Genomic DNA, 27,760 nt, shown 5'->3' on the forward strand with positions numbered 1-27,760 from the left:
TTGCTAATCCGCTTCTGCCAATGTGCTGACCACTTCTTTGCTGTGAATGTAAGACTGAAAACTGGAATAACAAAAATTACAGAAGGGATTAGCTGGGACAGGTTTTTACCTGTAATGCCAGCACATTTGAAGCCACAGAACTGACTCCTAGCACATGAGGCAGGCAGTCTGGTTTGCTCTAAGTTACATATCTATATGGGTAGCTCCTGATTTATCATCAAAGCTGCTTAAAAGCAGGTGATGTATTCACAGGTATTGACCATAAATATCTTTACATGAAGTTCAGATAAATTGGCTGAGAAAAGTACTAGAATGGGATCATTAAGACAGAACCACAGTTTTCTATTCTACATGTCAGCTGGCACAGAAGACTGAAAGGGAGAATAGTGTGGCCTATACCTTACTGCAAGAGATACACCAGTTTGCTGCTTCTCCAGATCTGTGCTTTCCATTTTCATTTTAAAACTTTTGAACTAAATGTCACATAGATGCTGAGGATTTTTTTTTTACACATATGGATTATAATGTTATTACAATATAAAGTACCATGGTAAATCCTACTATTCCATTGGGAATAGTATATAGGGTATATAGTATATATTGAAATAATTTTTAACTATGTCATTGTGAGTAAGTTGTTGTTATTGTGTGGGATATCTTGCCAAGGTTTAATTTAGCTGCAGCTAAAATAACTGTTCTTTGCAATTACAGATCCTCATGGACCATCCTTTACCATCGGAAAGGCGGTGTGGTTACTCTGGGGTTTGGTATTCAACAACTCTGTGCCTGTGCAAAACCCTAAAGGGACAACAAGTAAAATCATGGTGTCAGTTTGGGCTTTCTTTGCTGTCATTTTCCTGGCTAGCTACACTGCCAACTTAGCTGCATTTATGATTCAAGAGGAATTTGTTGACCAGGTGACAGGACTGAGTGATAAAAAGGTAAGTCTTCAGCTCAGAAGAGGTCAGCGTCCATTCTTCATAATCCTGCAAATTTGTGCTTTGTGCTAAAAACTCTGGAAAGATAATAAGCTAAAATTGAGTAATTTCAGTCTGAGGGTAATCCTTTACTAACAAGCCTAAGACTAGAAACAGTAAATCATCAGACTAGTTTCAAAGTCTTGGAGTTACCTTTTTAAGAGTAAGCATGTTAATTAAGAAGTATCTTTATTTTGTGCTGGAAATCAATTTCTGTTGGATTAAAAGGAATTTCTTACCAATAGACAAAAGACTGAAAATGAAGAAGTCAGTCTGAATGCAGGAAAGGCATATCTTAAATTATTTGGACAGCTCTAAGTGGAACAGTAATTGACAAAATACTCATAAACCCAGCAACTACCTAGTAAATATCAGAAGCCAGTTAATGCTCCTGGAAAAATGTCTTTTTACTTTCCAGGTAGTGTGCAAGGAAGTTCTATTAATCCAAATTCAAAGTGGTGCCAGAACAAATAAGCAAAGAGCAATGATACAAGGGATACTCATTGTCTGTGGATGTTTGAATGGTTTCCTTGTATAAAATGCTAAAAGTGCCCGGGAAAAAGAAACACATATGAAAATCTGAGGTTTCAGAATCATAGAATAGAATCAATAAGGTTGGAAAAGACCTCAAAGATCATCAAGTCCAACCTGTCACCCAAGACCTCATGACTGCTTGTGACAGGTTAGGCTGTGCCTTTAAGAAAAGGCACATGTTGGTGCGGGTAGATTAAACCTCGCACCACTACACTACTTTAATGTTATCGCACTGAAGTGAGATGGAAATTACATAGGATAAGGTAGAGATTTTAGCTGTGCTTGTGGAAGATGCTTTCCTAATTCCAGAACTTCTCTAAGAATTTCACTTTGAGCAGTAGACACTGGTAGTTCCCTGGAACCCTGCTCAAGTTTCACACAAAATGACAAACAATAAACATGCTTATTTTTCATGTTGTTCATGTTTGTCTGAACCTCTGCTGAAAGTGTACTCCCCAGATCTTTGTACTTGTGGATTTTAACCAATAGTCTTAGAAACCTAGCAACTGCCCCTATTTCATTTAATTTGTGTAACTACTTTGCAGCAATGGTATTATACAGAGGGCCTGAAGCTCATTTGCAAATTATGGTTGTGATGAATATGCACAAAACACACAAAGGGCATCCTGTTTTCAAGTTTGCACCCAATTGTTTTTAAATGAAACTAAATATTGACATTAAGAAGTAATATTTAAATGGGGTATAGCACAGGGGAGAACTTCACAAGGGATATTTTTCAAAAGAAAGAAAAGAAAAGAAATTGTGCTTCAAAAGAAGCCAAACAGCTCAGATAGCCTTGTGTTTGTTTTTTAACTACTTTTCGTGACTAGCCTTTGATTGATTGCCTGAAGTATCAAAGCATGAAATGCAAGCATGGCTAGAGGAAAGACAGATAAGAAGAAACAAAAAATTATAATGGTTTTGTTTTTTCACTAAGTTGTTTGTCTCAAAACCTTTGAAAGAAGGTAAAGGCTGTTAAATATACCTCTATTTTAAGATAATGTTCTTAGTAAGAGACAGATAAAAGGTATTCTCTTGAGGATTAAAACAAAAAAAAAAAAAGAAGAAGAAAAAAGATTTGGAAAATGTCTTTCTCCTGTTTGTGAGAAAGTAGAGTATCAGAGTGTTTTCCTGGGATGTCTGTGTTTTGGCAGGGTTTGGCTAGCACCTGGCACAGCACTCACATTTAGGTCTGTCAGTGCGCCCTTGTCTTCCTCTCTTTGCTGGCTGATTGCCACTCTCAACTATGGGCTGGGAAAATGGCAGAGTTTCTTCTGTGGCTTTTGGCTAATAACATCTCTCTTCTCCCCCCCCCCCGCCCCCCCATTTTCCTAATCTCTCTGCTAAGTAGTATTTTAATACCGCAAAAAATCCAAAATGAAAACAGAAAACCAGAAAATCCCATCTGTTTTTGTGTGGCCTGTGGATCAGATATTTGATCTGCTGTTACCTTTGTTTTTGTTTTACAGTTCATCAAATTTTGCCTGAAGCATCCAGAGATAAATCAGGGGAGCAGTCCTGCTCTGATTACGTTAAACAAGCCAGAAGTTCAGGGCAGTGATGATGTCTTTCAAAATGTTCTCCTTTTCAAACATGCATTTTGCCTTCTCCAAGGTCTTGAGGTTTCTTAGATTTAAAAAATCCCCATCAAATAATTAAGGATAATTCTTTGGGAATACAATCTGATTCATGTTAAATTAATTTTCTCCCCCCTTTGCCTTGTTACTGCAATGTTATTAGTAGGAGAACAGTGCAGGATTTTGCAAGCATTTTGTTGTTGTTCAGCAGAGAACTCTGACCCTGGCTGTAAGTGAAATAATAATAGGCAAATGTCAGTGAGAAGGGACAGAAGTATGGGTAAAATTAATTTTAAGTAAGTAATAGCTAGAAGGCAAATAAATTTTCTGATCTTCCCCTCTCCCTTTTCCCCTACTGCCGCAACTGAAGAGAAAAGCTCTTTCATCAATGCTACATCATCAATGCAATCAAATATTCCCAGGTGGAGATACTGGGATTTCTCAATCCAGCTTCACGTGTGGTAGACTGTAGAGAAGAGAAAGCCAGGAAAAAACTCTTCTCTCTCTGAGCAGCCTTCCCTGACCCTCAGCATTCACTATCTACCTATTCAGGAAATGTGTTACGCTCCAGCATCTGGTTCATCAGGTTTGCTGAGCACCTGATAATGTGCTATTCACCCTTCTTCACATTAAGACCTCTTGATAATTTCCTCAACCTTCATAATGTTGCTAATGAATTTCTGAATTCCATGTCATCAGTGTGTCACCCAGAAATACATGGCACAGCCTGTACTGGAGTTAGTAGAGGTGGGTGTTCATAAACTCCAGTGATTCAGAAAATTATATTTTGACATTGGGGGGTGTGTGTGTGTGTATAAGATTTCGATAAGCTTTGTGTTTATAAAAAGGTACAGAAAATGAGTCCAAAAGTATCCAGCAAAGCTGGCATTCACAGCACTTGTTAATTTTGATACCTTTTAGACATGTTTCATGTAATGAGAGACAAGAGTATTAAGAGAGATTAGATAGGAGTGGACAGATTTCTCTTGCAAAGCTTTTGTCACTTTTGTCACACAGTCACTTTTCAAGTACTACTCCACGTGCACGTAGTCTAGGGGATTCTCTTCAGCCTTATTAGGAAGCCTTAATGATGCTTTTTATGGCTTCCTGATTTTTTATTTTTTTTTTTGCAAGATGCAGAGCATTCTCGTAACCTTCTGTATAATAAAGTGACAAAAGTTCTATAGTTAGAAATATGCCTGTGAAAACAGAGCAGGCTGACATCAAAAGGTAGTACAGATGATGGGTTAGTTAGGGCGACCCTCCTACCCCAGTCCATCTCTCCAATTCAATATTAGTCCTTTACAGTGCTTTTTGGAGGCTTCTCTGGCATAAACATTGACTGTGTTGCAGTAACTGATGCCTACAGTAAATCATGGAATTATTAATTGGCATATTTTTCAAAGACCAGAGATCAGATTGTCAAGGGTTTCCACATGGGGAAAGAAGAGATAGTTCAAACACGAGCGTCTGTCTATCTCTCCAACCCAGCCATAAATCCTCTTAAAATCCATGTTAGCAGAAGGAGATCATTTAATATTTTCTACTCCAGAACAACAATAAAAAATTGTTCTGAATGCCAGCCTTTCCAGGCAGGCATGCACATCCTCAGATTAAGTCAGTGTTTCTGAACAGTGTTTCTGTTGTGAAAGATCACTTTACTGACTTAATGAAATTGTCAGTTTTATTAAGGCATGTAGATAAAACAAAATGTTGTTGCCATGTGCCACAGTTCTAGCAGCTGGCAGAGCATGGGGAAACATGATCAAATTGGTTAGCCTTCTGGGTAATAGATCTCTCCACAATTATGATTCAAGCAGGGGGCTTGTGCGTCCAATTTTAAGGATTTAATTAATGACTTTAAAAATATATCAATTCAGAAAATGTCTAGGAGGAAAATTGTATCTTAGCAGATGTGATCTATTTTATTTCCCATCATGGGGCTTCAGGGGAAATGAATTCATACAGAGCCTTGATCCTTTTTTCTTTCTTGTCTCATGCCTGCCACATAGATCTTTGCTGCAATCGCAGAGCCTATGTGCCTCTCCAGGACATGTCAGTTCACAGAATATAAGTTTAAAGTTGTTTATGAGACTTTGTACTCCTTAGATATGACTACACTCTTAGTACAAATATTTTAAACTGTTTTTGTTTTTTTCTTCTTTATAAGAGGCCTGTGAGCAGGCACTAGTAGTAGTAGGTAAGAATAGAATAGAATAGAATAGAATAGAATAGAATAGAATAGAATAGAATAGAATAGAATAGAATAGAATAGACCAGGTTGGAAGAGACCTTCAAGATCATCAAGTCCAACCTATCAACCAATCCAACCCACCTAATCAATTAAACCATGGCACGAAGCACCCCATCAGGTCTCCTCCTGAACACCTCCAATGATGGTGACTCCACCACCTCCCCAGGCAGCGCATTCCAATGGGCAATCACTCTCTCTGTATAGAACTTTCTTCCTAACATCCAGCCTAAACCTCCCCTGGCACAACCTGAGACTGTGTCCTCTTGTTCTGGTGCTGGCTGCCTGGGAAAAGAGACCAACATCCACCTGTCTATAACCTCCCTTCAGGTAGTTGTAGAGAGCAATAAGGTCTCCCCTGAGTCTCCTCCTCTCCAGGCTAAGCAACCCCAGCTTCCTTAGCCTCTCCTCATAGGGCTTGTGTTCCAAACCCCTCACCAACTTCGTTGCCCTTCCCTGGACTCGTTCCAGCAAGTCAACATCTTTCCTAAACTGAGGGGCCCAGAACTGGACACAGTTCAAGGTGCTGCCCAACCAGTGCAGAGTACAGGGGCAGAATGACCTCCCTGCTCCTGCTGGCCACACTGTTCCTGATGCCAGGCCAGGATGCCATTGGCCCTTCTGGCTTCCTGGGCACACTGCAGGCTCATGTTCATCCTACCATCGACCAGATTATGTTGTGACTGTTAGGATTTGTTGGTTGGGCGTCTTGTGCCCAGAAATTCCAGTGTCTGGATGGTGTTTGGAAGTAGGAATCTACTTTTTATCCCTGTGATCTTTCAATGCACTGATCTTTCTTGTCAGTTTCTGTTCTTCTGCAGTAATATTTTTGTGTTTCATGAACGTTCAACTTGAGAAAGACACCTCGTTTCCTTCAACTATTCCTGAGGAGGAAATTCCTCCCAATGCCTCAAACCCATATGATTGTTCTTGAAAAATAAGAATATTCAGAACCAAACTCCATTTCTAAATTTCCAGAACACTTCCCCATAATCTCACTCTTCCCTCTGTTCTATTGACTGGCAAATTTGATACAGATATTAGGGAGCTATTGCAAGTCCTCTCACTACTTCAGGCATTCATTATCTGTATATTTAACTGAAGTTAATAGCAAGCTACATCTGTATCAGTAGAATCTCTGGATGTGTATTTAAGAGCAGGGTTTGTTTCAGTGCTGCATAATAAATGCAGAAAAGGAGATAACAAATACAGACTAAGAACCATGAGTAGTATACAGTGTAATTTTAGTGCATGGGTCAATTAGTATGTGTAAAGTAGGAGCAAAGTAATAATTTTAACAGTAAAACTGTGAAAAGGGAAAATGAGAAAAGTAAGACATCTGTTAACTAAATGAATAGGGGAAAATAGAGCTCATTCCTTTCTGCTTTGTCAAATTATGCTTAGTTAAAATGGAGCATTTAATTGTAGTTCTGTAACATGAAAATATTGTTGCAGCAATAATTTTGCAGTCAAGGGTTGATGGAATAGAAACACTCCCAGTTTTTGTATAAGCCTAGCTGTATTCTCTTTGCAAAGTGGCAATGGACTAGGGAATTCTTGGTGTCTGGAGAGCAAACTTTAAAAAGAGCAGTATTACATAGGTAGCCCAAGGGAGGTAACAACTGTGTAACTATTAGCTGGCTCTTGCAGCACAGGGTGTACAGATTGGTCTTCTAACTTCAACAGCAAAAAGAGAGCGCACTGTACTGTGCAATTCATGGGTGACTGCCCTTATCAATGCTCAATTGAATTTCCTTATTAGCCAATGGTTCCTCTAATTTGAATGGCCCTTTAAAATTTATTTCTTAAAGAGACATTTTAACTTAATCCTAAATTGTCATTTGGTGTTTAAAGTGAGGTAATGAAAAGACACATAAAAATGTTTCAGGTCCGTTAGCAAAAGGTTATGTGAGCTTATCTGAATGATTTCCAGCTCTGAATCCTGCGTGTGCCCTGAGCTATTCCTATTCCTTTGCAGTCGGTCCCTGGCTTGTTTGTCTGTGCTGATGCAGTAGTAATGAAGAGGGTAAAATTGTAGAATAAACCTATGTGCCCCCAAGCAAATGTTTGTAGTTTTAAATTGTAGGAATAAACAGGGACTAGGGTTATAGGTGTGAGAGCTTCAGAGGCCCCTCTCATGTAGCTGCTGGGCCCTGGGGAAGATGCAAGAATTTTTATTTCCCATTTATCAGTGATGGAAGGAAATCCATCCCTCAGCCTGTCCCTCCCTGCACATGAACTTCCTGTGATCACCTGCACCCCTCTGGAGCAGTTCCCCATCAAGTAGTGCAGTGATACTTTTGCTTTCTTTGTGTGAGGACTCACCATGTCTCAAGTGAGATGGAAGTGTGAAACTATCAACAAAATACTGCTTTCATTGGATTGCTGTTTACCAGTGTGTCTGCTTGTAGTTTGGGTTCTCCAGGGAGGTGTTGGCAGATGAGGAACATCTTCCAGTATCTCTCAGCTTCAATTTCTGCTGTCCTGTTGTATTACAATGCATGGGAGAATGTCACATTGGAGTGGCAAAATTGAGCTGTTTTTCTTTGGATATAGATGTTTCTGTAAGTTCAGTCAGCGTGAAGACAGTTGCTGGTATAATAGAGCTGAATTAACCCACAGCATTTGCCTAGAAGAAATTTGAGGCCACTTACACAATTTCTGTTTTGTTCTGTTTTCAATCTGACATTGCCCTTCTTCACATTTTTGAATGCATAAAACATTTTGCTTTTCCCCTTTCTTTCTAGTTTCAGAGACCATATGATTATTCACCTCCTTTTCGATTTGGAACAGTCCCAAATGGGAGCACTGAGAGGAATATCAGAAACAACTACCCAGATATGCACCTTTACATGACAAAGTATAATCAGAAAGGAGTTGAAGATGCTTTGGTCAGCTTGAAAACTGGGTAAGTCTTTTAGTGTGGGTTTCAAAGACTACTGTAGACATTGCAGAAACTGAGGAATATTGATCTGCACTTCCTGTGCTACTGAGGGGGCTGATGTCAGCCATGCTGTGTAGTAGATGGCTCTTTTGGTTTTCTTCAGCTGCACTGTGCAGATGTCAGAAAGGACAATTGCCTGTCATTTGTGTGACTATTTTGAAATCACATGGAAGCTTTTATGTCCTATGTAAAACAGATTCAAAGGACAGAATTGGTATTTCTCAAATTTAAAGAAATTTGATACAGGTGGACCTGGATTTGGGTGAGGGCTCAACACAGAACATAACGTTTGGGATAGGCTGCCTAGGGAGGGTGTGGATGCCTCCTCCCCAGGGCTGTTCATCAGGATGGATGAGACCTTGAGCAGCTGAGTCTAGCTGGGAGGCATCTGTGGCAATGGCAGGGAGGTTGGAGTAGATGATCTCTAAGGTCCTTTCCAACTTAAGCCATTCTATGATCTTTGCAGGTTCCCATTCTCATAGGAATGTGCTTTCTCAGGGTGAATTTCTGACAAGGTCAATTTGGCCAGTGGGCAACTACTTTTATTTCTTCTGAATCTCCCATTCCTTTGGTATGTTTTTAGGTCTTCTCTTACATTTTTTTCCCTTCTCTAAGTAGCGTGGCCCTCTACCTTTACTGTCGCATTGAGGTATTGACTGTTGAGATGAGATAGTCTCAAATGTTCTGTCTGCTTTCAGCAGTCTTAGTAAATATTCTGGCAAATATTATCATCCTTTTTCCTTAAGAGAAGAGATTTAGACTTGAGTGCATCCATCCATTTCTCTCAGATCATTCTGCCTGGTTGGACAAAGAGACTGAATTATCATTCTTAATCCTCATACGAGAGTGACTCACTACTTGTATCAGTATTCATCTGGGTGACAGGAATGTGTTAGCTCTAGTAATCTTTCCTAAGCACATAGGCTTGATTATAGCATGTCTCATTTTGTTAATAATCCTGGATTCTAATAATCATAATTTATCAGTGTGGTTTGCTTAGTTTTGGTTTGGTTTGAAGTGAGAAGACTATTGCTGATTTAAGTACATCTATGATAGTGGCTGTTCAAGGCACACCTAGCCTGCTATTATTTATGATGAACACAGGACACATTTCTTGCTATACTACATTAAGCTGTTACTTTTGGTCCCTTTTTTGGGAACTGCTTGACCTTTTAATTTTTGCTCTTCTGCTCTAAACATATATGAGATAGAGGGTTTTGCAGAAGAAATATGTTCCAGATATTTTTCCTTAGATGGTAGATTCCCTTTAAAAAGTTATCCTTCCTGCTGTTTCCTTCCCTACTGTCTACATGTTGCTGTCTGGTCTTCCTCTATCATCATTTCTCAAGGCAATCTCAGCTGGCATTTCTCAAGTCTGGTTTGTCAAGTTCTAAGAGAGACATATAATACGAGATGGACCTCACCCAAGCTCTTCCCAATTGGAAGCAGAGCTACTGCTCCTATTGAGCCTGTGCAAGTTATATTTACTGGGTGACAACTAAACTATGCATTATAGTTAGGCAGCTGAATGCTAACCTTCCTGCTGTGAATTTTCCAACTATCCCTGATTTCAGCCATTGCTAGAGGTTGTTCAGTTCAATGCATAGTTTATTTAGGAGAGAATTTATATTCCCTATACCTTTCACCAACCATTTGTGCTACTGAAAGCCCTGAAGAACTGCTGTTAACTTTAAAATCAGGCCACCTGTCAGACACTTAAGCATGAAAAGGTGGGGGCTACCTGACTGCAGGGAGTTCAAGACATTTGCTGAAACTCAGCCTGGCTGCTCCTCTGCCAGCTGCTGCTCTTCCTCAAAAGCTTTAGTCCTTTTGACAGCACAGGCTATTCATTCTTCATAGATTTCCCTACCTCTCTCCCACCTGGAGCTTCTTTCCTCTTCTAAATGATTTCTCAGTGTGGATACCCCCAGGTGTCTACCCTACTCCCCTTGACTGACATTTCTGTAGCAGATGGTGCAAATAAGATGCCATGTGCAGTGTTTTCTGGATCAATATCGGTAACTGCTACATACAGCTGTGCTCCTTAGTGTTTTGTCTGATGGCACCTAGAGGAGGATTAAACAGTATGCCAGAAGCAGCTGAAGTTTCCCACAATAGTAGTGTCACTTCATGTTTGCTCATATCACAGGTTTGGACATTCCAGCGGGAGAGCAGTGTCAAGAGGGTTTACTTATTTTCTGCCTGCAGTTTCTGCAGAGCAGTGTGGTAATTGTGGGCAATAAACTTGGTTACAGATCAGGCAGCATGATTTTACTTGTTTTTTAAATTTTATTTTCTTGCCTCAGAGTGATTTCTCCCTGGAAAGATTGTTTCATTCCAGTGACCAAACTGATCAGGCTCCACACTCCTCACTGTCACTTGCACCTTGAGCCCACACAGATTTTTGGTTTTGCTAAGATTTTTGATGAGAGTGTGATGCAGTTTGTGTGGCTGGCACCTCAGGGATCTCTGGAGCTAAGTGTCCTGAGTGGAGGGGATGAGCCTATACAGTACAGGACTGTCAGAACATGCATTCTCTGTAGGGAGGAGAGTGGAAAAACATGAATAGACATTTGGTAGTGTATTGCTGTTGCTTACCTCTTCTTTTACTCCAGACTCATATTCTTCAAAACCATGATCTTTCACCTCTTCTACTGAAGGTCTATTTCTCCATACACTTCTCAGTTTATATATATACCTGCACTGAATTGTCTTCCTTTCTTCCTTGTGAATTACTTGATTGAATTTTTTCTCTCTGCCATGTAAAACTGCCCTTCCATCCTCATCTAGGCTCGATCAAGCTTTCACCTTCCCTGCTTTGCTTGATCCCATGATTTTTAAAACCATTTGCCCTATGGAGCCTATGTTACTACTGCTCTTTTAAGAATGACCTGTCTGTCAGACTGCTTCTTCTTCCAAGCAAATGTACAATTTCTATTTTCCTCTTCAGTAGGTATGTGTTCCACTTACCTTATTACAGCTGTTTTTTCCTGGTTTCATCCTTATCTCCTGTTAGAGCTCTTTCTGTTTTTTTCCATCCTCATCATTGGTAGCATTCAATAAGCAATTTTTCTCACACATGGTAAAGCTTGCTGCTTCTGCACATCTTTCTGAAGGTGAACTACCTGGTAATTTTAGAGGCACAGACTGCTGGCCTGGAAAGGCATGCAGAGATTGTCTGGCTGATAACTTCTGCTGCAAGTCAAAATCAATAGTACCTATGCTATTCCTGAAGAATGTTTGTATAACCTGGGTGTATTTCTACTCTCACTGTAACAACCATTTTTGCTTAATCTGAGACATAAGATGTAGTGCCCTTTAATTCCTTATATATAGTGTTTGATTCTAATTTTAAGGTGAAACAAAAAATATCATCAATCAGGCAATACTTAGTGACTGAATACCGCTACTTGTGGCATCTGATCTGAACAGACTCAAACTACCAAGTAGTCTTCTATCATGGTTCAGTCTGGGTTTGCTGTCTCTCAAGCCTTTCAATCAGCTTTAGTGTTAGCTTCTCGAGATGTATCTGGAATATCTTGATCTTTGAGGCTATTGTGTTTAATACATAATGTTATTGAGCTGAACTGGAAGGAGAAAGCAGGAAGAAGACAAAGACAAAGCTTCAGATGCACAGATTTCTTTAAGCTGTGGGGTTGTGGTGTTTTTTCTTGTTGTCATCGAAGATGTATTCATGTCCCTTTTCTCATTTGGAAAACAAAGTAAACAAATCAGAGGTTTTGTTGAGGTTTTTTCTGCTTTCTCACAAGAAGTGAAAAATCAGCTGCCTTAGTCCAGTTACTAACACAGCCAGGGAAACCTCTAGGGCAGCAATAAGGATGGAAATGTGTATAAAATAAGTGGTGCTCCTACTTCTATTTCCTGGTCTGGCATATGGGTTACATAGGTCTTGTGTGAAGTATTGCTGTACACACAGAGATGAGTGTGCACACGTCTGTGTCTGGGAAGCCTTGAGCGAAATACCCAGCCCCTTTCTCTTCTCATCTTTGAGGGGTGAAGCTAATGGTGTTTCAAAAATTAACTTGCAATGAAAGCATCTGCTTTTGTTTTTTTATTAATTAGAACAAGCAAATTTAACTACACAGGCAGTAGGCTTGGACCTATCTTGTTCAATTAGCATCAGTAATGTTCAAGATCATTCTAGTAAGGAATCAACTGGGAAATGCTGCAAATCAAAATGGAAATGAGATTTTTTTGCTTCAGAATGACAATGGCATTATACCTCCTCCTTCAGGTGAATCCCTATGAAAGTGTTCATTGCAACTTACCTATAAAGGCTTGTTCCTGTCAATGGTGAAGTTAAATTTATCAGCTATATTGGCTTTCCCTCTTTGTTTGATAAGAAAATAACCTTTGTTTCTGAAATTATTAAAAAAAACCCCAACAGAATCCTGTGAATTCTCAGCAATATTTACCTCCTGTCAACAGTGTCTTATTTCTGAGGTTCACAGCTACAGTTCTCCAAAAGCTGCTGAAACACCATTTGAACAACAGCAGAACTTTCTGTATTTATTGAAGGTATCAGCTTCAACCAGCAGCAATGGGAAATTATTGAAGCACTACTTAATATTTTTCAAAATCTCAAAATCTTGTCCCTCCTTCAGTACAACATAGTATTGAAAGCAATCATCATCTTACAAGCTTGTCAAAAAAGCCACTAGTGTTTTCCCCCTAAATTTCATACATGTAATGAAACAGCCGACCCACATGTGCTGTGCTACCTGCAGAGCTTCCAACTGCTCTGTAGGCTGGATTGGGCAGACCAGGAACTCTCCAGAGTTTTCTTGCACCTTTTCCCTAATGAAGACAGAATGGCAACTATTTTCCTGACCATCATTCAGAAGAGTGAAGTTAGTAAGACATTAACTAATGTATTCTTGGTGGGAGATGTCCAGCTCTGTTAGAACCATAGTGGTTCCTCTGCGCTCTTTAGATGTTTATTGATCAAGCAAAGTTCTAAAAATGCATTGCAAGCATTTCCATCTCTGCTGCATTTAATCAACATTTCTAGAACCCTCTGTACCAGAGAGACAGATCCTATTGATTTTGCTTCTTGAGGAGAGAATAAGCCTTCTAACAGGAAGCAGTTAATTATGGCATTATGTTTACAGTGGTTGGGTGGATCTGTTTGCTTCCGTTTGCCTTGCTATATTTTCCCAGAAGAGATTATAGCTAATGAATGCTTTCCACACCCCCACTCCCCCCCTCCTTTTTTTTTCCCTTTTTGCAAACAAAACAACCTCATCTGTTGTCATTCTTTGGTATGGGCTATATCAGCTCATAGCTGTTGAGTGTCCATATACGGGTGTTCTGCTGCTGTAAAACTGTCAAGAGGAGAAATGCAATGGCAATAAACTGGAAGTGCACTTATGTTCTCACCTTTGCCTGAGAACATCTACACTGAGTTATTGTCTAGGATTTAACTGCTAATGGCTGAAATTGGAAGATTTAATTGGCAGAGTCTCTTCTTACTATAGAGATAAAATGGACAACTTTCACTTGCCTAGTAACTGTCACTGATGAATCCATCTGATTTTTTTTCTTCACTTAATTTTCCTGGATATGAGGACTGCAGCTGAGTGTCATGCAGTGTCTATCTTGTTTTAAGAAAAGGGATGGTCTTACTGATGCTGTGTTATGGCAGTGCATTGGCTTGAGAACTTCATTTCAGTTTCATTGCAGAAAGCTGAGAATATTGCCTGTTCCAAGGAAACTGCAGTAATGAATCCCTTGTGTTCCACAGGCAAAGGGCCCCTTGCTGTACAGCTGCAGACCACCTCGCTGTTGGAGTGAGTTTTTATTTACAGCCCCAGCTGTGCCTATACATTCAGGAATTTGATGCTAAGGTTTACTTAGAACTCCATCTGCTTTCCTGTTAAAGATTGCTGTGCTTGGTAGCTTGTACACATCAAGTTTAATACCTTATTCCTGTAGCATACAGGTGGAAATATGAAGCTGCTTAGAAAGAGAGCACTTTTGCACTGCTGGACCCTGGGTGGGCATGACCACAGATGCAGTGGATTATCAAATCTGAGCAGTCTGCTGACAAGATGCTATCGGTCTGCAAACGTGTCCTGAGCTGCTAGTCACTTAGATAGCAACATGTGATGATTCTGTTCCTCTACATTTTATAATAACAAATAATGTTGCTGGGAGGAACAGTTGAACATATCTGACTGAACAGTTTGAACTGCATGAGAACTTAACTCCACCCCACACTCATGCTCTCTCATGTGAAAGCATCAATATGATTATTAATATTCTTTAAGAATACAATGGTACTAAGCTGAGAAAGTGCAAGAGAAGACCTTAGAAAGCCCTGAAGTCCTTTTAACTCCCAAGTCTCTAAGGTTTTTTGGACTGAACTGGATGTTTGTTGTGCTTATAGCGCTTATAAATTGTATCCAATTCACAGCTTTGCATGCTCTGTTATTTACTGAACAGGTACAAACTGGTCAGAGGCTGTGCTGTCCGCTTCTGCAGTATGGCACAGGCATAACCAGGAGGCAAACATCTCCATTTCTGTCAACTGGAGCACAATCCCGATGGTGCTCAGCAGGTCCTTCTGTTAATTAGGTCTGTCAATTAAAGTGGTGGTGTGCCTAAAGTAAAAAACAAAACAAACTTGTCTTGTAGGCAGCCAGCTGGCAACTCCGCTCTAATGCAAACCCAATTTCAGTATTATTTGCTGTATTTTCAATTTATGTTTATGGCAAAAATTGTCATCAACATTTCCATAAGAGGAAAAACTCTTAAGTGCCAGGTTCTACTCATTGGCCACAACAACCCCATGCAGCACTACAGGCTGGGGTCACAGTGGCTGGAGAGCGGCCAGGCAGAAAGGGACCTGGGGGTACTGGTTGACAGTAGGCTGAACATGAGCCAGCAGTGTGCACAGGAAGCCAAGAAAGCCAATGGCATCCTGGCCTGTATGAGGGAGAGTGTGGCGAGCAGGAGCAGGGAGGTCATTCTACCCCTGTACTCAGCACTGGTTAGGCCACACCTTGAGTCCTGTGTCCAGTTCTGGGCCCCTCAGTTTAGGAAAGATATTGACTTGCTGGCACATGTCCAGAGAAGGGCAACAAAGCTGGGGAGGGGTTTGGAGCACAAGCTCTATGAGGAGAGGCTGAGGATGCTGGGGTTGCTTAGCCTGGAGAAGAGGAGGCTCAGGGGAGACCTTCTTGCTGTCTACAACTACCTGAAGGGAGGTTGTAGAGAGGTAGAGGCTGGTCTCTTCTCCCGGACACACAGCACCAGAACAAGAGGACACAGTCTCAGGCTGCACCAGGGGAGGTTTAGACTGGACGTTAGGAATAAATTCTTCACAGAGGGAGTGATTGCCCATTGGAATGGGCTGCCTGGGGAGGTGGTGGAGTCACCATCACTGGATGTGTTTAGGAGGAGATTTGATGGGGTGCTTGGTGCCATGGTTTAGTTGATTAGATGGTGTTGGATGATGGGTTAGACATGATGATCTCAAAGGTCTCTTCCAACATGGTCTGGTCTATCCTATCCTATCCTATCCTATCCTATCCTATCCTATCCTATCCTATCCTATCCTATCCTATCCTATCCTATCCTATCCTATCCTATCCTATCCTATCCTATCCTATCCTATCCTATCCTATTCCTTCCGTGGTTCATACCTTTTCACCTAGAAGAAGGAGGGAAAGCTATGACAGGAAATTACCTGTTTGAGAGAAAAAAGGTATCTTTTAATTTTTCATAAAAAGCACAAGTTCTTCATCACTGTTGTGGGCAGATAATAGCAGCTTGCAACCAAAGCTCAAAGAAATGTTCAGCAGGCATAAATTTTTAAGGTTTTAATCTAGTGGCTCAATATTTTTTTGGCTCTTTCTGACTGACAAGACTTTACAGTATTTGTAATTGAGAATCTTAACTCTTTTCTTAGAATTTTCATATTACAGTTCACAGAGCAATTCTTTTACCAGATACTGAAGAAATTGCCACAGAATTTTGACTCTGAAGTGTGTCTGAGGGAGAAAGGGGCAGGTCGGTGGGTGGCATGAGTTATGTGTAGTCTATAATCATTTACTGCTCATTGCCCTCCTGCATGCCTGTTGTGATACATGAAGAGAGAAAGTCTGCTGGAGACAGCTTTTAGAACAAACACTACTTTGTACAACTGATTTCAAAAAGCAGTATCTCAAGTCCTTAATATCCAGTTATGGTTCTAAGAAAGTGGTGTTTTCATGCTTTCTCATGGCCTACTCATCATAGCTCTATTGTGGGCCTGCTTGCATTTTGTGTTTTTCACAAGCTTCAAAAACAAGATTAAAAAAACAAATACAGCAACTGCAATAAGCAGGTTTTAGATGAGTGTTTCCTGCTTCAGTCCTGTTTCTAAGATGTCACTGAAAAATCAGCTTGTGTTAGAAGTCTTATGTTCTTCTCTTTCAAAGTGTCATTCAAAGTATGAAAGCCTTGGAGGTCTTTTTGGATACTCAGAGTACTCCAGTTGAAACTCCTGAATCTGAAATGTGTTTATTCATGTGAGATTGGCAAAATATTTTTGTTGAGTCTGAATTGGCTGTGACTACAACAAAATTTACAGTCTAAGATAGGAATTATCCTTATTGTTTTAAATGAAAGTACTGAGTGATGGATCCAGTTTGGATCTCTAAATGTGGTTTCATAAAAGAGAAATGGTTAAGAAAATTACTGCCCCTATTTCCATCAGGTCTATAGGATATTAGTTTAAAAGATTTTTGTCAGACCCTGAAAGGGCAAATAAATTATAGTGCCAGGTGATCATTGCTTTAAGGGGGTGATAAATCCAAAGTGTGACTGTGTGAGACAAGATGAGAAAGTAATTTTCCTGATATTTCATTGTCAATGGTGCTCATAACTAATGGCCAGGAATATAAAATAGCTTGGAGGACTCATTTCACTAGCTCCTGGATAGCTCTACTTTCATACAAAGGCACCTACTACACCATTTCTCTGGATATAACTTTTGGACATTTTTGGAAGTTGATGCTCTGAAACATCCATTTCTGCAGCTGGACTGAAAGTAGAGCTGTGAGAGAGGACCATGGGAACTTAGAAAAGCTGAACTGAACTTGAATGTTCTCAGTCAGATGGTCTGAAGCACTGGCGAGTTCAACTTTTGCCATAAGTCATAATGAAGTATAGCATTTTATGTCTGCACACTTTCTTCCTCATAGCTGGAGTGCAAACAGACATGTAAAATAATTTCAGAAGTTGTTGTTCTGTTGTACTCTTTAGTGCTGACAAGTGGAAATAATCACCACTGTAGACCGTTTAGGATTTTTTTTTTGTTTGTTCAAGTGATAGTGAACATCAGCCAGTCTCTCCTCTTTGCTCTCTCCTCTGGCTTAGTGTCCCTCTCTGTCTTTTCCCTGTTTGCCACCAGACCTTGGTAAAGTTCAGCAGTGATTGCTAGAATGTTGCATTTGTTAAGTTAAACTGGTAGTTACATTCTGGAGATCAGGCGATGTGAGTATCAAAGTTCAAGCAAGTTTCAGAAAGAAACTGAAGGAATTGGTGGAAAGTGAATAATCTGACAGCTGTTAAATGTGCTGGGGCTTCATATCTGAGCCTGTAGCTCATGGGATATCTATTGAACTGAAGCCAAGAAGATATATTCAGGGACAATAGCATCCATCCATGCCTTGGTTCTTTTATCCTTCCTTAGGGTTCTTTTTGCTAGTGTCATAGATTATCAGGACCTAAGTCTAAGCCAGTGAGGATCTACTGCCCATGTATGGATTTTCCTAACCCTATATGCCTTTGCGGAAACTTGTAAGTCAAACAGCACTGAACAAAGATCCAAAAGTTCCTGGGAGGGCAACATGTTTGCCATGCTCTGGAATGTCTATTTATCCCTACCAGTTTTGACAGTAAGTACTAAATTATTGTACAGATGCAAATACAGTTTCCTTAAAGACATCTGGAAAAGCTAATGATGTGAATAAGGATTTTCTTCCCGACATGCTGTAAAAAAAAAAGAGAAATATCTGCTAAACAGGTTGGACCATTCAGTATTTTTCTTTTGTGGATGACTGGGTTCTACAATCAATAGCTTCATTTAGTTTGGCAACAAATGGCTGGGGTGACTTAAATTCAATTTGCATTATGATGCTTTCTTTAGGACTTCAATCAAATATTAATTTCAGTGTTGATTCTAACATTCATTTTGGTATTGCACTCTGAGGGATATATTTTTTCAGTCGATGTTGGAACTGCAGTCACCCAAGCTAGGAATTGGAAAAGCAGTGTGCAACTGGGCAGCTGCTGTTTGGGCTGAAAGGCTGCAGAGATATGGAAACATACAAATTTGTTGTTCAATCTAGGAACACTCTTCAGAGGATCTGTTCACTAAGTATCAGTTCTGGAATGAAAAAGCTTAAATGCTTGTCTGAATCAGCGTGGCTCTCCTGCTTTACTGCTAGTGTTACTGCTAAAGTGAGCAGAGTGCAGGATTTGGACTACAAACTGCCACCAAGATGGTACCACAGAGATAAAGGCTTCCTATTGCTTTTCCATTTGTGGCAGGATTTTCTGACACCTATTTTTCTGATGGCTGATCCCTGTTTCCCCATCACTTGCCATCCCTTCAGGAAAAGCAATTATTGTCACATTCTTGTATTTTTTTCCACGTGTGTTAAAAAGTCTAAATACATAATGGACTGTGTAGAAATAAGTGTTCTGTTCCAGGGCACTTCCTGGGGAGTGCTGGGCCTTACAGGCTTTGAAGAACAGGAAATACTAATATTGGCATTTTGAGAGTTGCTGAGATCTATGGCAGTGCTCATTGAAATATCTGGGGAAGCTCATGCCTTAATAATTTCTAGTTACCTAAAACAAAGGCAGATGAAGCAGACATCATCACAGCCTTTTAAGGTGGGTCACATTTTCAGCAATTTCTTTGTGACCATAAGATAAATGCACTCTTAAGGGTTTTGTTGGTTGGTTGGTTTTGTTTTGTTTTGTTTTGTTTTTAAGATAAAAAGCCTGTCTCTCCTGTTCAGCTGATCCATAACAACTTGCCGTTGGGAAAATAATGGTTTGTAGTTCTGTCACTCTAATTCCTTTCCTGAAGTATGAGTGTTCTTCTGATGACTGTATTACCATTTGTGTCTACATTACCATTTTCTAGGTAATATAATTATCTGTCTAGTGTCTTTAAATACGACAAAGTACCCAGAAATAAAACTTACAGGTGAACTCAGAGCTATGTCCCATCTAGCCTCTTTTCTTTTGAGAAGAAGCTATTCTAAGTTTTAGTGCTCATTTGATTTGGGGATGAGATCACGTGCTTGGTGAACTGTGCTGAATTTATACCTCATTATGCTATTGTAACTGGGACAAAACCTTTAATCTAAAAATATATTCCCCCTACTCAACTTTTCAAATGTTGTGTTTTGATAAACCGATGCTTTGCAAATACTTCATTGCTTGGCTTCTGAGGCTTGAAGTGGGACACTATTACATTGTATAAATTAATTATAAAGGCACACCAAATTTTCCATTATTTTGTTGCTAAGGGAAATGTTATAGGGACTGGGAAGGTGTGTGGACAGAAGGGGGTGGTGAATGGGAGTTGCTGTGAGTTAGGGGGGTGAATACACCCCTTCAGGTAACCACACGCAAGTGATGCAGGAAAGTTCACTGCAGCTTTTCTGGCAGCCTGAGATTGCCCTGGCAGGTGAGGTGAAGCCTCCACCATCTCCCACAACAGTGTTAATCTCTGTCAGAGGTTATTCTTTCAAATTTCATGTCTGCTTTTCTGTGTGAAAATTGAAGTGAAGACAGTTTGAACAAGGAGAAAAGTTGAAAGCCTATTCCCTGCAAATGAGTTCATCATTTAACTGGGTTAAACTTTGGTAACCCGTGTTGTTGCAGGGGAATGGTTGTTAAATTTTCCCCTAATGAACTGGCAATGTCAAGATGTCAAGAAATCCACCTCGTGTATGTGAACTTTAGATCTGTGTGGAGCCCTTGGAACATGTGCTAGAAGACAAACTCATTCCTGATGATAAAGTGTCGTCAGATAACCTGAAATGCATTTTAGTGGGTAAAAGAAATTATCAGTCCTTCATGCTAAAGGTTACATATCTTCTTCTCTTGCTCCAGCAATATCAAAGTGTCACTTAAGAACACTTTCTTTGAAGCCTTGTCTTTAGAGCAGCCTTCTTTTCCCTTCCATTGCTGTGCTACTGCTGCCCGATGTTTTGGCATTAGATCCCCTGGACCTAGTTTTAAAGATGCACGAATGACATTGTGTCTCCCTTTGTGCACTCAACACAATTTCTTTTATCCCTTCTGTGGATAAAGAGGGGATAAAATGTAAATTATTAAATTTGTGATACATCTGTAAATCATATTTTAAAGCCTGCTGCCTTCCCAACAATGGTATTTATGATTTCTAAAGTCAATGTTTCTGTTTAATCTGGCCTTAAGTGAATACTTTTTTTGCCTAATATAAATTTTTATGTTCTACTTCAGGGTCATGTACGGCATCTCTTCTGCTGAAAATGCAATTTAGTTTGAAAAACAAAAAAAAGCTGAGCAGTGGGGTTTATTTCAGAATATTTTAAAAACCAGCTATATCTCTTCAAAATGATGTTTAGGGGACAAAGCTTGCATAGGTGGGATGGGGATGAAGAGGTAAGGGCAAAGGTGGTGTTAAAAGTAATGTTTGAGGATTCACTGACTTGCAATTGATTAGATAGTGTTGGATGATAGGTTGGACTTGATCTCAAAGGTCTTTTCCAACACGGTCTGGTCTGGTCTGGTCTATTCTATTCTATTCTATTCTATTCTATTCTATTCTATTCTATTCTATTCTATGGAGGTGGTGGAGTTGCCATCACTGGAGGTGTACAGGAAGAGACTTGATGGGGTGCTTGGTGCCATGGGTTAGTTGATTAGGTGGGTTGGATTGGCTGATAGGTTGGATGCGATGATCTTGAAGGTCTCTTCCAACCTGGTTTATTCTACTCCACTCTACTCTACTCTACCCTACTCTACTCTACTCTACTCTACTCTACTCTACTCTACTCTACTCTACTCTACTCTACTCTACTCTACTCTATTCTTGTAGTTGTAATAAAACAGTGATTTCAAATATTGTGCTTTCAAAAGATGCAACTGGAGCCTTACTAAATGGGCATGACAATTGCTATGTAATAATCATTGTAGTACTCTCTTTGGCATTTATTTCAAACCAAATTTGAGGAATAACATCTCTTAGTTTTTAATCCATGTAGGCAAAATTAAAAAATAGATCTGATTCCGTTAACTGTCATTCTTTGGAATAACATTTATATAATTTATAATGAGTAATTATTCTTAAGCATCCTAAGACCTTTGATTTTCCAGAACAAGCCCCAGAAGGTGCATACTTGAGTTAGAATGTACTTTACATCAAAAATAAAGGAGCAAAGTTGTTGCAAAGCTGTTTACAGCAAAATGCAGTGCAAGCAAATTGTTGTGATGGTGCCCTTCAAGTATTACATGCATTCTGATTTTTTGTAGGTCAGATGTGTGTTAGTAATCATACACAGCTTTTGTCTGGCTATGGAAAGAACATACTTGGGGTGTTTGGAAACAAAGAAATGAAAGTGAGAAAAATTGATTCTGAAGTTAATGTTCTGGCTCTGACAGATGAACTCTGTGCCGAATGGTACCCACTTTAGCAAGAAATTAATTCTGCTTTAGCTACTGTATGTTTGGATTTCCTTCAGTAATTGAAAACTGGAAGTGACTTCAGTCAAGCTCCAATTTCTCTGATTCTCAATGGCAACACAATTTTACTTTTCCCATGGACTCCAGTGCTTTACAATAAAACAAAGGAACGTGAGTAAATGGGGCTGCATTAATGCTTCCCTCTCACTGTCTGAATACTATGACACAGGTCATAACAGGACTAAAAGAGACTGATCTAATGTGCTGGAGTGCTGAGCAGATTGCTGGTTTAGATTTTACTCTCTTGTTCCATCAAGAAAACATTTGCTGCAGGATAATGGAGTTGGTTAAGGAAGCAAAGTGAGCTATACTCCTGTGGTTCAGGAAGAAGCTATGACTGATAAAGGAGCATTTTCCTAATCCTACTTTTCAATTTTCATCATAGGAATTTGCTGGAAGCTATCTGCCAATAATAACGATGGGAAAGATTATAGGGAAGTGTTTTCAGCTTTTCTGAAATTGCATTTCTGTACCTTTCCCTCTAGTTTACTTTACAGACAGACATTGTTGAATGTGTACAGCAACACTTTAGAGAATGAAGTTTTGCTATAGCTGTTGTGATTTTTCAGCTCTTCTTTGTGACTCATAAATGTTTAGGTATAGGAGTGTCCACATTTGTTTTTCACAGATCTCCCACTTCAAATTGTTATATTCAGTAATGCTCTTCCGTGTGTTGTTTTAATTTTTGGCCATGTTATTTGTTTGTTGCTGTTCCTTTAGGTTTTTTGTTTGGTTGGGGGTTTTTGGTTTGGTTGGTTTATTTTGCTTGTTTGAGGTTTTTTAAGAACTGTTCTAATTCATAATTTTATAACACCCAGTGTTCTCCTATGCTGTGAGCTAAAATTCTCCCCACCCCCTTTCCTCATTACTATGTAATGAAGGACATTTGCCGTTGTAGTCTCTCTTATATAAAGATTAAAAAGTGTTTATTTTCTCTGCTACCCAGGTTTATTGCAGTAGTACTGAGAAAGTTTACAAACCTGCCAGTTGCTCAGATGAGTCATAACGCTGTAGTCCTTTTCCTCTGCACTCATTGAAGATGCTTGGCACGTTTGACTAGTTCATGGCAGTAATAAATCTTGTTTCTTGCTGCATTTCAGTTTCTGTAGTTCTCTTTCATCTTTCTAATAATTCCGAGCAGTTTATTTAAACCTACACAATGTGACAAATCTTTTCGCCCCCTGAAGTGGCTGCAGTGAAATGACAAGTTAATTGATTCATTTTCACATGACTAAGGTTTGTGAGAGGCTTTGAGCCTTTCTTGACGTGGGGTGATGTCCTTGGTGTGAGTAAGCTACCATACAGTGGATGCCCACCTTAAATAGTAGAGTGGTTAGCACTCAGACCAGTACAGCTGAATTTTGTTGCCGTGAAAGTAAAGATCCTGGGACTTGCATTCCATCTGTAGAAGAAGATGAGAAAAAGGAAAAAGGATGGGCTGGAGCACAGATCCAGGCTTGCCGATCCTGTCTTGAGAAAGACAAGGATAGGCTGCTCTATCCATGCACACAGCCTGGCCACACATCAGTGCCAAGCAAAACAGTAAATATGGCTTTCCCTACACAGACATATCAGGAAGGAAAGTCCTCTGTGGACTCAACAGCCTGCTGGTCTGTGCAAATGCCTGCTTTATCTCTTTCCAGAGATTATGCTCACTGCCATCTTTGCAAATAACTTGGAAAGGGTCAAATGCTCTGACTTCACAGTTTCAGTTTTTGGAAACTCTTACTGAGGGATCATTGAATACATTGGGTAGGAAGGGACCTTTAAAGGTCATCTAGTTAAAACCACCCTGCAGTAAGCACGAACATTCTCAAATAGATCAGGTTTCTTAGAGCCCTATCAAGCCTGACCTTGAGTGTCTCCGGATATGGAGCCTCCACCACCACCCTGGGCAACCTATTCCACCAACCTCATAGTAAAGAACTTCTTTCTAATGTCCTATTTAAATCTACCCTTCTCTAGTTTAAAACCATTGCCTCTTGTCCTGTTGCTACATGCCTTTGTAAACAGTCCCTCCCCAGCATTATTGTAGACTCCCTTCTGGTGTTGGAAGGCCTCAATAAGGTCTCCCAGGAGCCTTTTCTTCTTCAGACTGAACAATCTCAACTCTCTCAGCCTGTTTTCATAGCAGAGGTCCTACAGCACTCTAATCATATTTGTGTCCCTTCTCTGGACCCACTCCAGCAGGTCTATGTCCTTCTTGTGTTGAAGGCCCCAGAACTGAATGCAGTACTCTGGATGAGGTCTCACCAAAAGAGAGTAGACTTGTAGAATAATCTCTCTTAATTTAACTCCTGAAAGCTCTTGAAAAATCAGTGTGTCAGGAATTTCACCTCCTAGTACTGGAAGATTTGGGTGCCATAACATCTGAGAGTTTAAGTTGTGGCTTGTTACTCACTGCCCACGCTGCAGGGGTACATCATGTTCTGAAGCTTTGCAAGGAATAGTACTTCTGTAATCAGCACATGATGAAGAGATAATTAAGCCTTGAGAGGTTGGAAGAATTATGCTGGGAAAAGTATTCTGACTGAGTTTGTATCTGTAGACAGCAAGAGTTTTTTCGGGGCAATCAGGTTTTTGATTTACTGTTCAGATATTGGGCAGCAACTGATAGCAGAACCTATCACCACTCATCATCTGTCAAGAAAGTACCTCATGTTCTTCAAGTGATTTGCATAGGGAGAATTATTGTGGCCTTATAGAAATAGTACAGAGAAACTCCTCAAAAATAAAGCCTATGTCTTTCTTGGGTGTAATCACTGCAGCTGATGGCAGACTCTCTAGGAAGCTGGGGAGGCGAGTCCACTGGAAGTGAGTGGAACTGTGGTTGTGTCTTGTCTTTCTCTCCCAAGGCTTTAGTACACTGCTCGATAACTGAGAAGGCAAGTTCCATGTGAAGAGTATGATTTCTGAGGTAGCACAAAGCTTTTGTCCTGGAGTTTTTAGCAAAGGTATATCTTTCCTCTGTTTCTCTGACCAAGTGTGTTTTGACAGAGAATAGCTGACTCTTTCCTCTGTGTTTACCAGCATGTGTTTTATGTGCTTACATTGCAATACTAGAGATCCCAGAATAAAGAGATGACAAATTCTAATGCATTTAATGTAGGTCAGCTGGTTGCAGCAGTGCCTGTACCCATGGAGAGGAGCATTCCCTTCCAGTCCTTTGCCTGAACCAAAGGCATCACTGAGAGGAGAAGTATCCCTCCTTCCCCTCAGATAAGTGCAGAGGTCTAAAATCATGAGACTGGATTCTATTGATTATGGTATTTGTCTGATGTAGATCTGAAATCTTAAAAATATTTTGAGGCTATTTTTTCCCCATTGTGCACCTAGCAAAAGGACAAGGATTTTTGTTCTTACCTCTGTGTCTAATTACCTCCAAAGTGAGGAATGGAAGCAAGTGATTTAGAAAAATGTCTAGCCATGTATGGGAGGCTGCAGGCTTGGGCAGTGCCTCAACACCCTCTTGACTGTTTCCAGTTTACTTACCCTCAGTGCTACATAGCCATCCATATCTTATTTCTGGATTGAATTTGTGACATATCACCTACCAGATACCTAGCAATTATTTTCTGCATGTGAAATTATCCATTTAAAGGATCGAGAGAACTGGAGTTTAGTACTGATGGAGCTAAACTGACTTTTTAAGCTGTTGATCGCACAGAGTTTTAGGGAGAACTGGGCAAACAAAGGAATTGATGGGAAGAGTGAGCAAACAAAGGAACTGATGGCCTGTCTACTCCTTTTAAGCTTGCATGAGCAACCTGTAGCTTCTCTAGATTAGCTCCTTCACTAAATTCCAATGTGATGACTTGAGTGGTGACCATTGGGGTAAGTATCCTTGACTACAGTAAGCAGTGACTTCAGTCTTCATTTTTTTCATCACAGCAGATAAAATCCAACAAACTCTCCAACATCCAGTTCTCTCCTGGTGTTTCTCTTGTGTTTTTTTTTTCTCATGTGATGGAAGGGGTGGGTTTTAGTGCCACTTTTTCTGTCTGATCTAGAGCTCTGCAGACTTGAGGGTTCTGTATGAATCTGTTGGTTAATTATTTAAGAACAACTATTGAATTACATTGTGCATGAAAGTTGGGAGGGGGGTGCTGTGCATTTTTTGCTTGGTTTTGCTTGGTTTGTTGTTGTAGGGTTTTTTTTCCTCTATCAGTATCCAAAATCTGCTATGCCTAGGTCTGGCTCTGTTCTGTGAATATGTTTATCAAACTTTATCAACATAAACTGATTTAAGGTAGTGGCAAATGTGATTCCAAAACTTCAACAGCAACAAAATCCATATTTGATACAATATAATTGAAGCTGATGCTCTTGTACCTGTTTGTGCCACAAGTAATTAAATTTTCTAATTCCTTTTCCATTAAGGCAGGCCCCAACTGCTTCTAAGCAATATTTTGCCAGCCTCTGTCATTTGCATCCCATCAGAAGATTTTAGCAGTGCTCCACAGTAATGCTTGCTGGCTCTTCAAAGGCACAGCAGGCAGTGCTGGGGAGTGGAAGTGCTAATGAGAGTGGCAAGGTGAAGACTCCACCTACACCAGCCTGTGAAACCAGTTGTGTAGATGTGTCCTTCCTCTGACTAACATGGGAATGGCAAAGATGTTTGAAAAGGGAGTGTGTTACTAGGGAATGTAATGACTTTGGTTTAGTGCATCATTCAGGTGGGGTTTGGGTTGAGATGATTTTTTTTTCCCCCCTATTGCCTCTGTATTTTGCTGGTCTTGTGCAAGTGGTAGAAATCTTAAAGCTACTGCTGCACATGAGGGCAGCAGTAAACTGAAGGTCTGTATTTTTCCTTTTAAAGCTTGCATATAAATTTCTGCAGGTCTAAGAATGTCTTTTCTTTGGTAGAGGCCGACTGTTGGCAAGTAATTGTCCTTCCAAATGACCTCCTCCTCTTGTATATGCACTTCTGCAGGCTTCGTTTGTGTATCCATGGACTTGTTTCTTTTAACTTGCTTTATAGTGCTGCTTAAAAATTATCCCTGAAGGACTCTGTCTCTTTTACTTTCCTTATTGATTTTGTTTTCCTCGGTTTTGTTGTGTTCCCCGTCGACCTTAGAGAATGGATCATCCCATTCCTACATGTTTATGTAGAAGAACTGTAAGCCTTGAGGTTTTTCACAATAGGTTCCTTTATTCCTGTTGTACTCTGGGTATACAAATAACATGTTTGGAACTGCAAATCATAAATGTTTTCTATCATTCAAAAGCAAGATTTAGGTAGCTATATCAAATATGCTCCAATACTGTCCTCTGTCTTCACAAGGACTTAACTTTCACCTTCATTGTTTATTTCTGGAAGGAGACATAAAATAAGGCTGTGGATGTGTATAACTGGTGGAGTCACGTTTTCAGTCCCATTCAGTATTTGAAGTAAGCTAAATGGTTATTGTTGTTTCAATTCTACATTCTCCATTGTCATTTGTGTTGTTTTTGGAGCTAATTTTGCATTTTAATGTACTTATTATCCATTTTGAGAGCAAGGATACAAAGACAACAGGGCAAGACATTTTGTAGCTTGCTTTCTCCTGCTCAGTGTTTTTTAACAGCATGCCTTAAAATAGAAATGCAAAACTATATGTCCTACTTTCCTCTCACTAAAATAGATGCCTTTTGTTAATTTTAGATACAGCAGAGCAGGATATGTATTAATGATATCAAAGAATCCATATGCTATTCAACAGGGTCCTAACATCAAGGACAA

The 27,760-nt window shown here is 39.9% G+C and overlaps 1 protein-coding gene across 2 annotated transcripts in view; it reads left to right on the forward strand.

Moving 5' to 3' along the window:
* The window catches only part of GRIN2A (glutamate ionotropic receptor NMDA type subunit 2A), a 186,758-nt gene that overhangs the window by 128,528 nt on the left and 30,470 nt on the right, over positions 1 to 27,760 (forward strand). For both annotated transcript variants that reach the window (XM_068147145.1, XM_068147146.1), the window contains exons 10-11: positions 712 to 941; positions 8,087 to 8,247. In XM_068147145.1, the coding sequence (XP_068003246.1) occupies positions 712 to 941; positions 8,087 to 8,247 (391 nt within the window). The remainder of the gene's footprint in view (positions 1 to 711; positions 942 to 8,086; positions 8,248 to 27,760) is intronic.

The sequence above is a fragment of the Melanerpes formicivorus genome, unplaced genomic scaffold (genome assembly GCF_026170545.1).
Source record: "Melanerpes formicivorus ecotype bairdi unplaced genomic scaffold, bMelFor1.0.p_v2 SCAF_14, whole genome shotgun sequence".
NCBI classification, from domain to species: domain Eukaryota; kingdom Metazoa; phylum Chordata; class Aves; order Piciformes; family Picidae; genus Melanerpes; species Melanerpes formicivorus.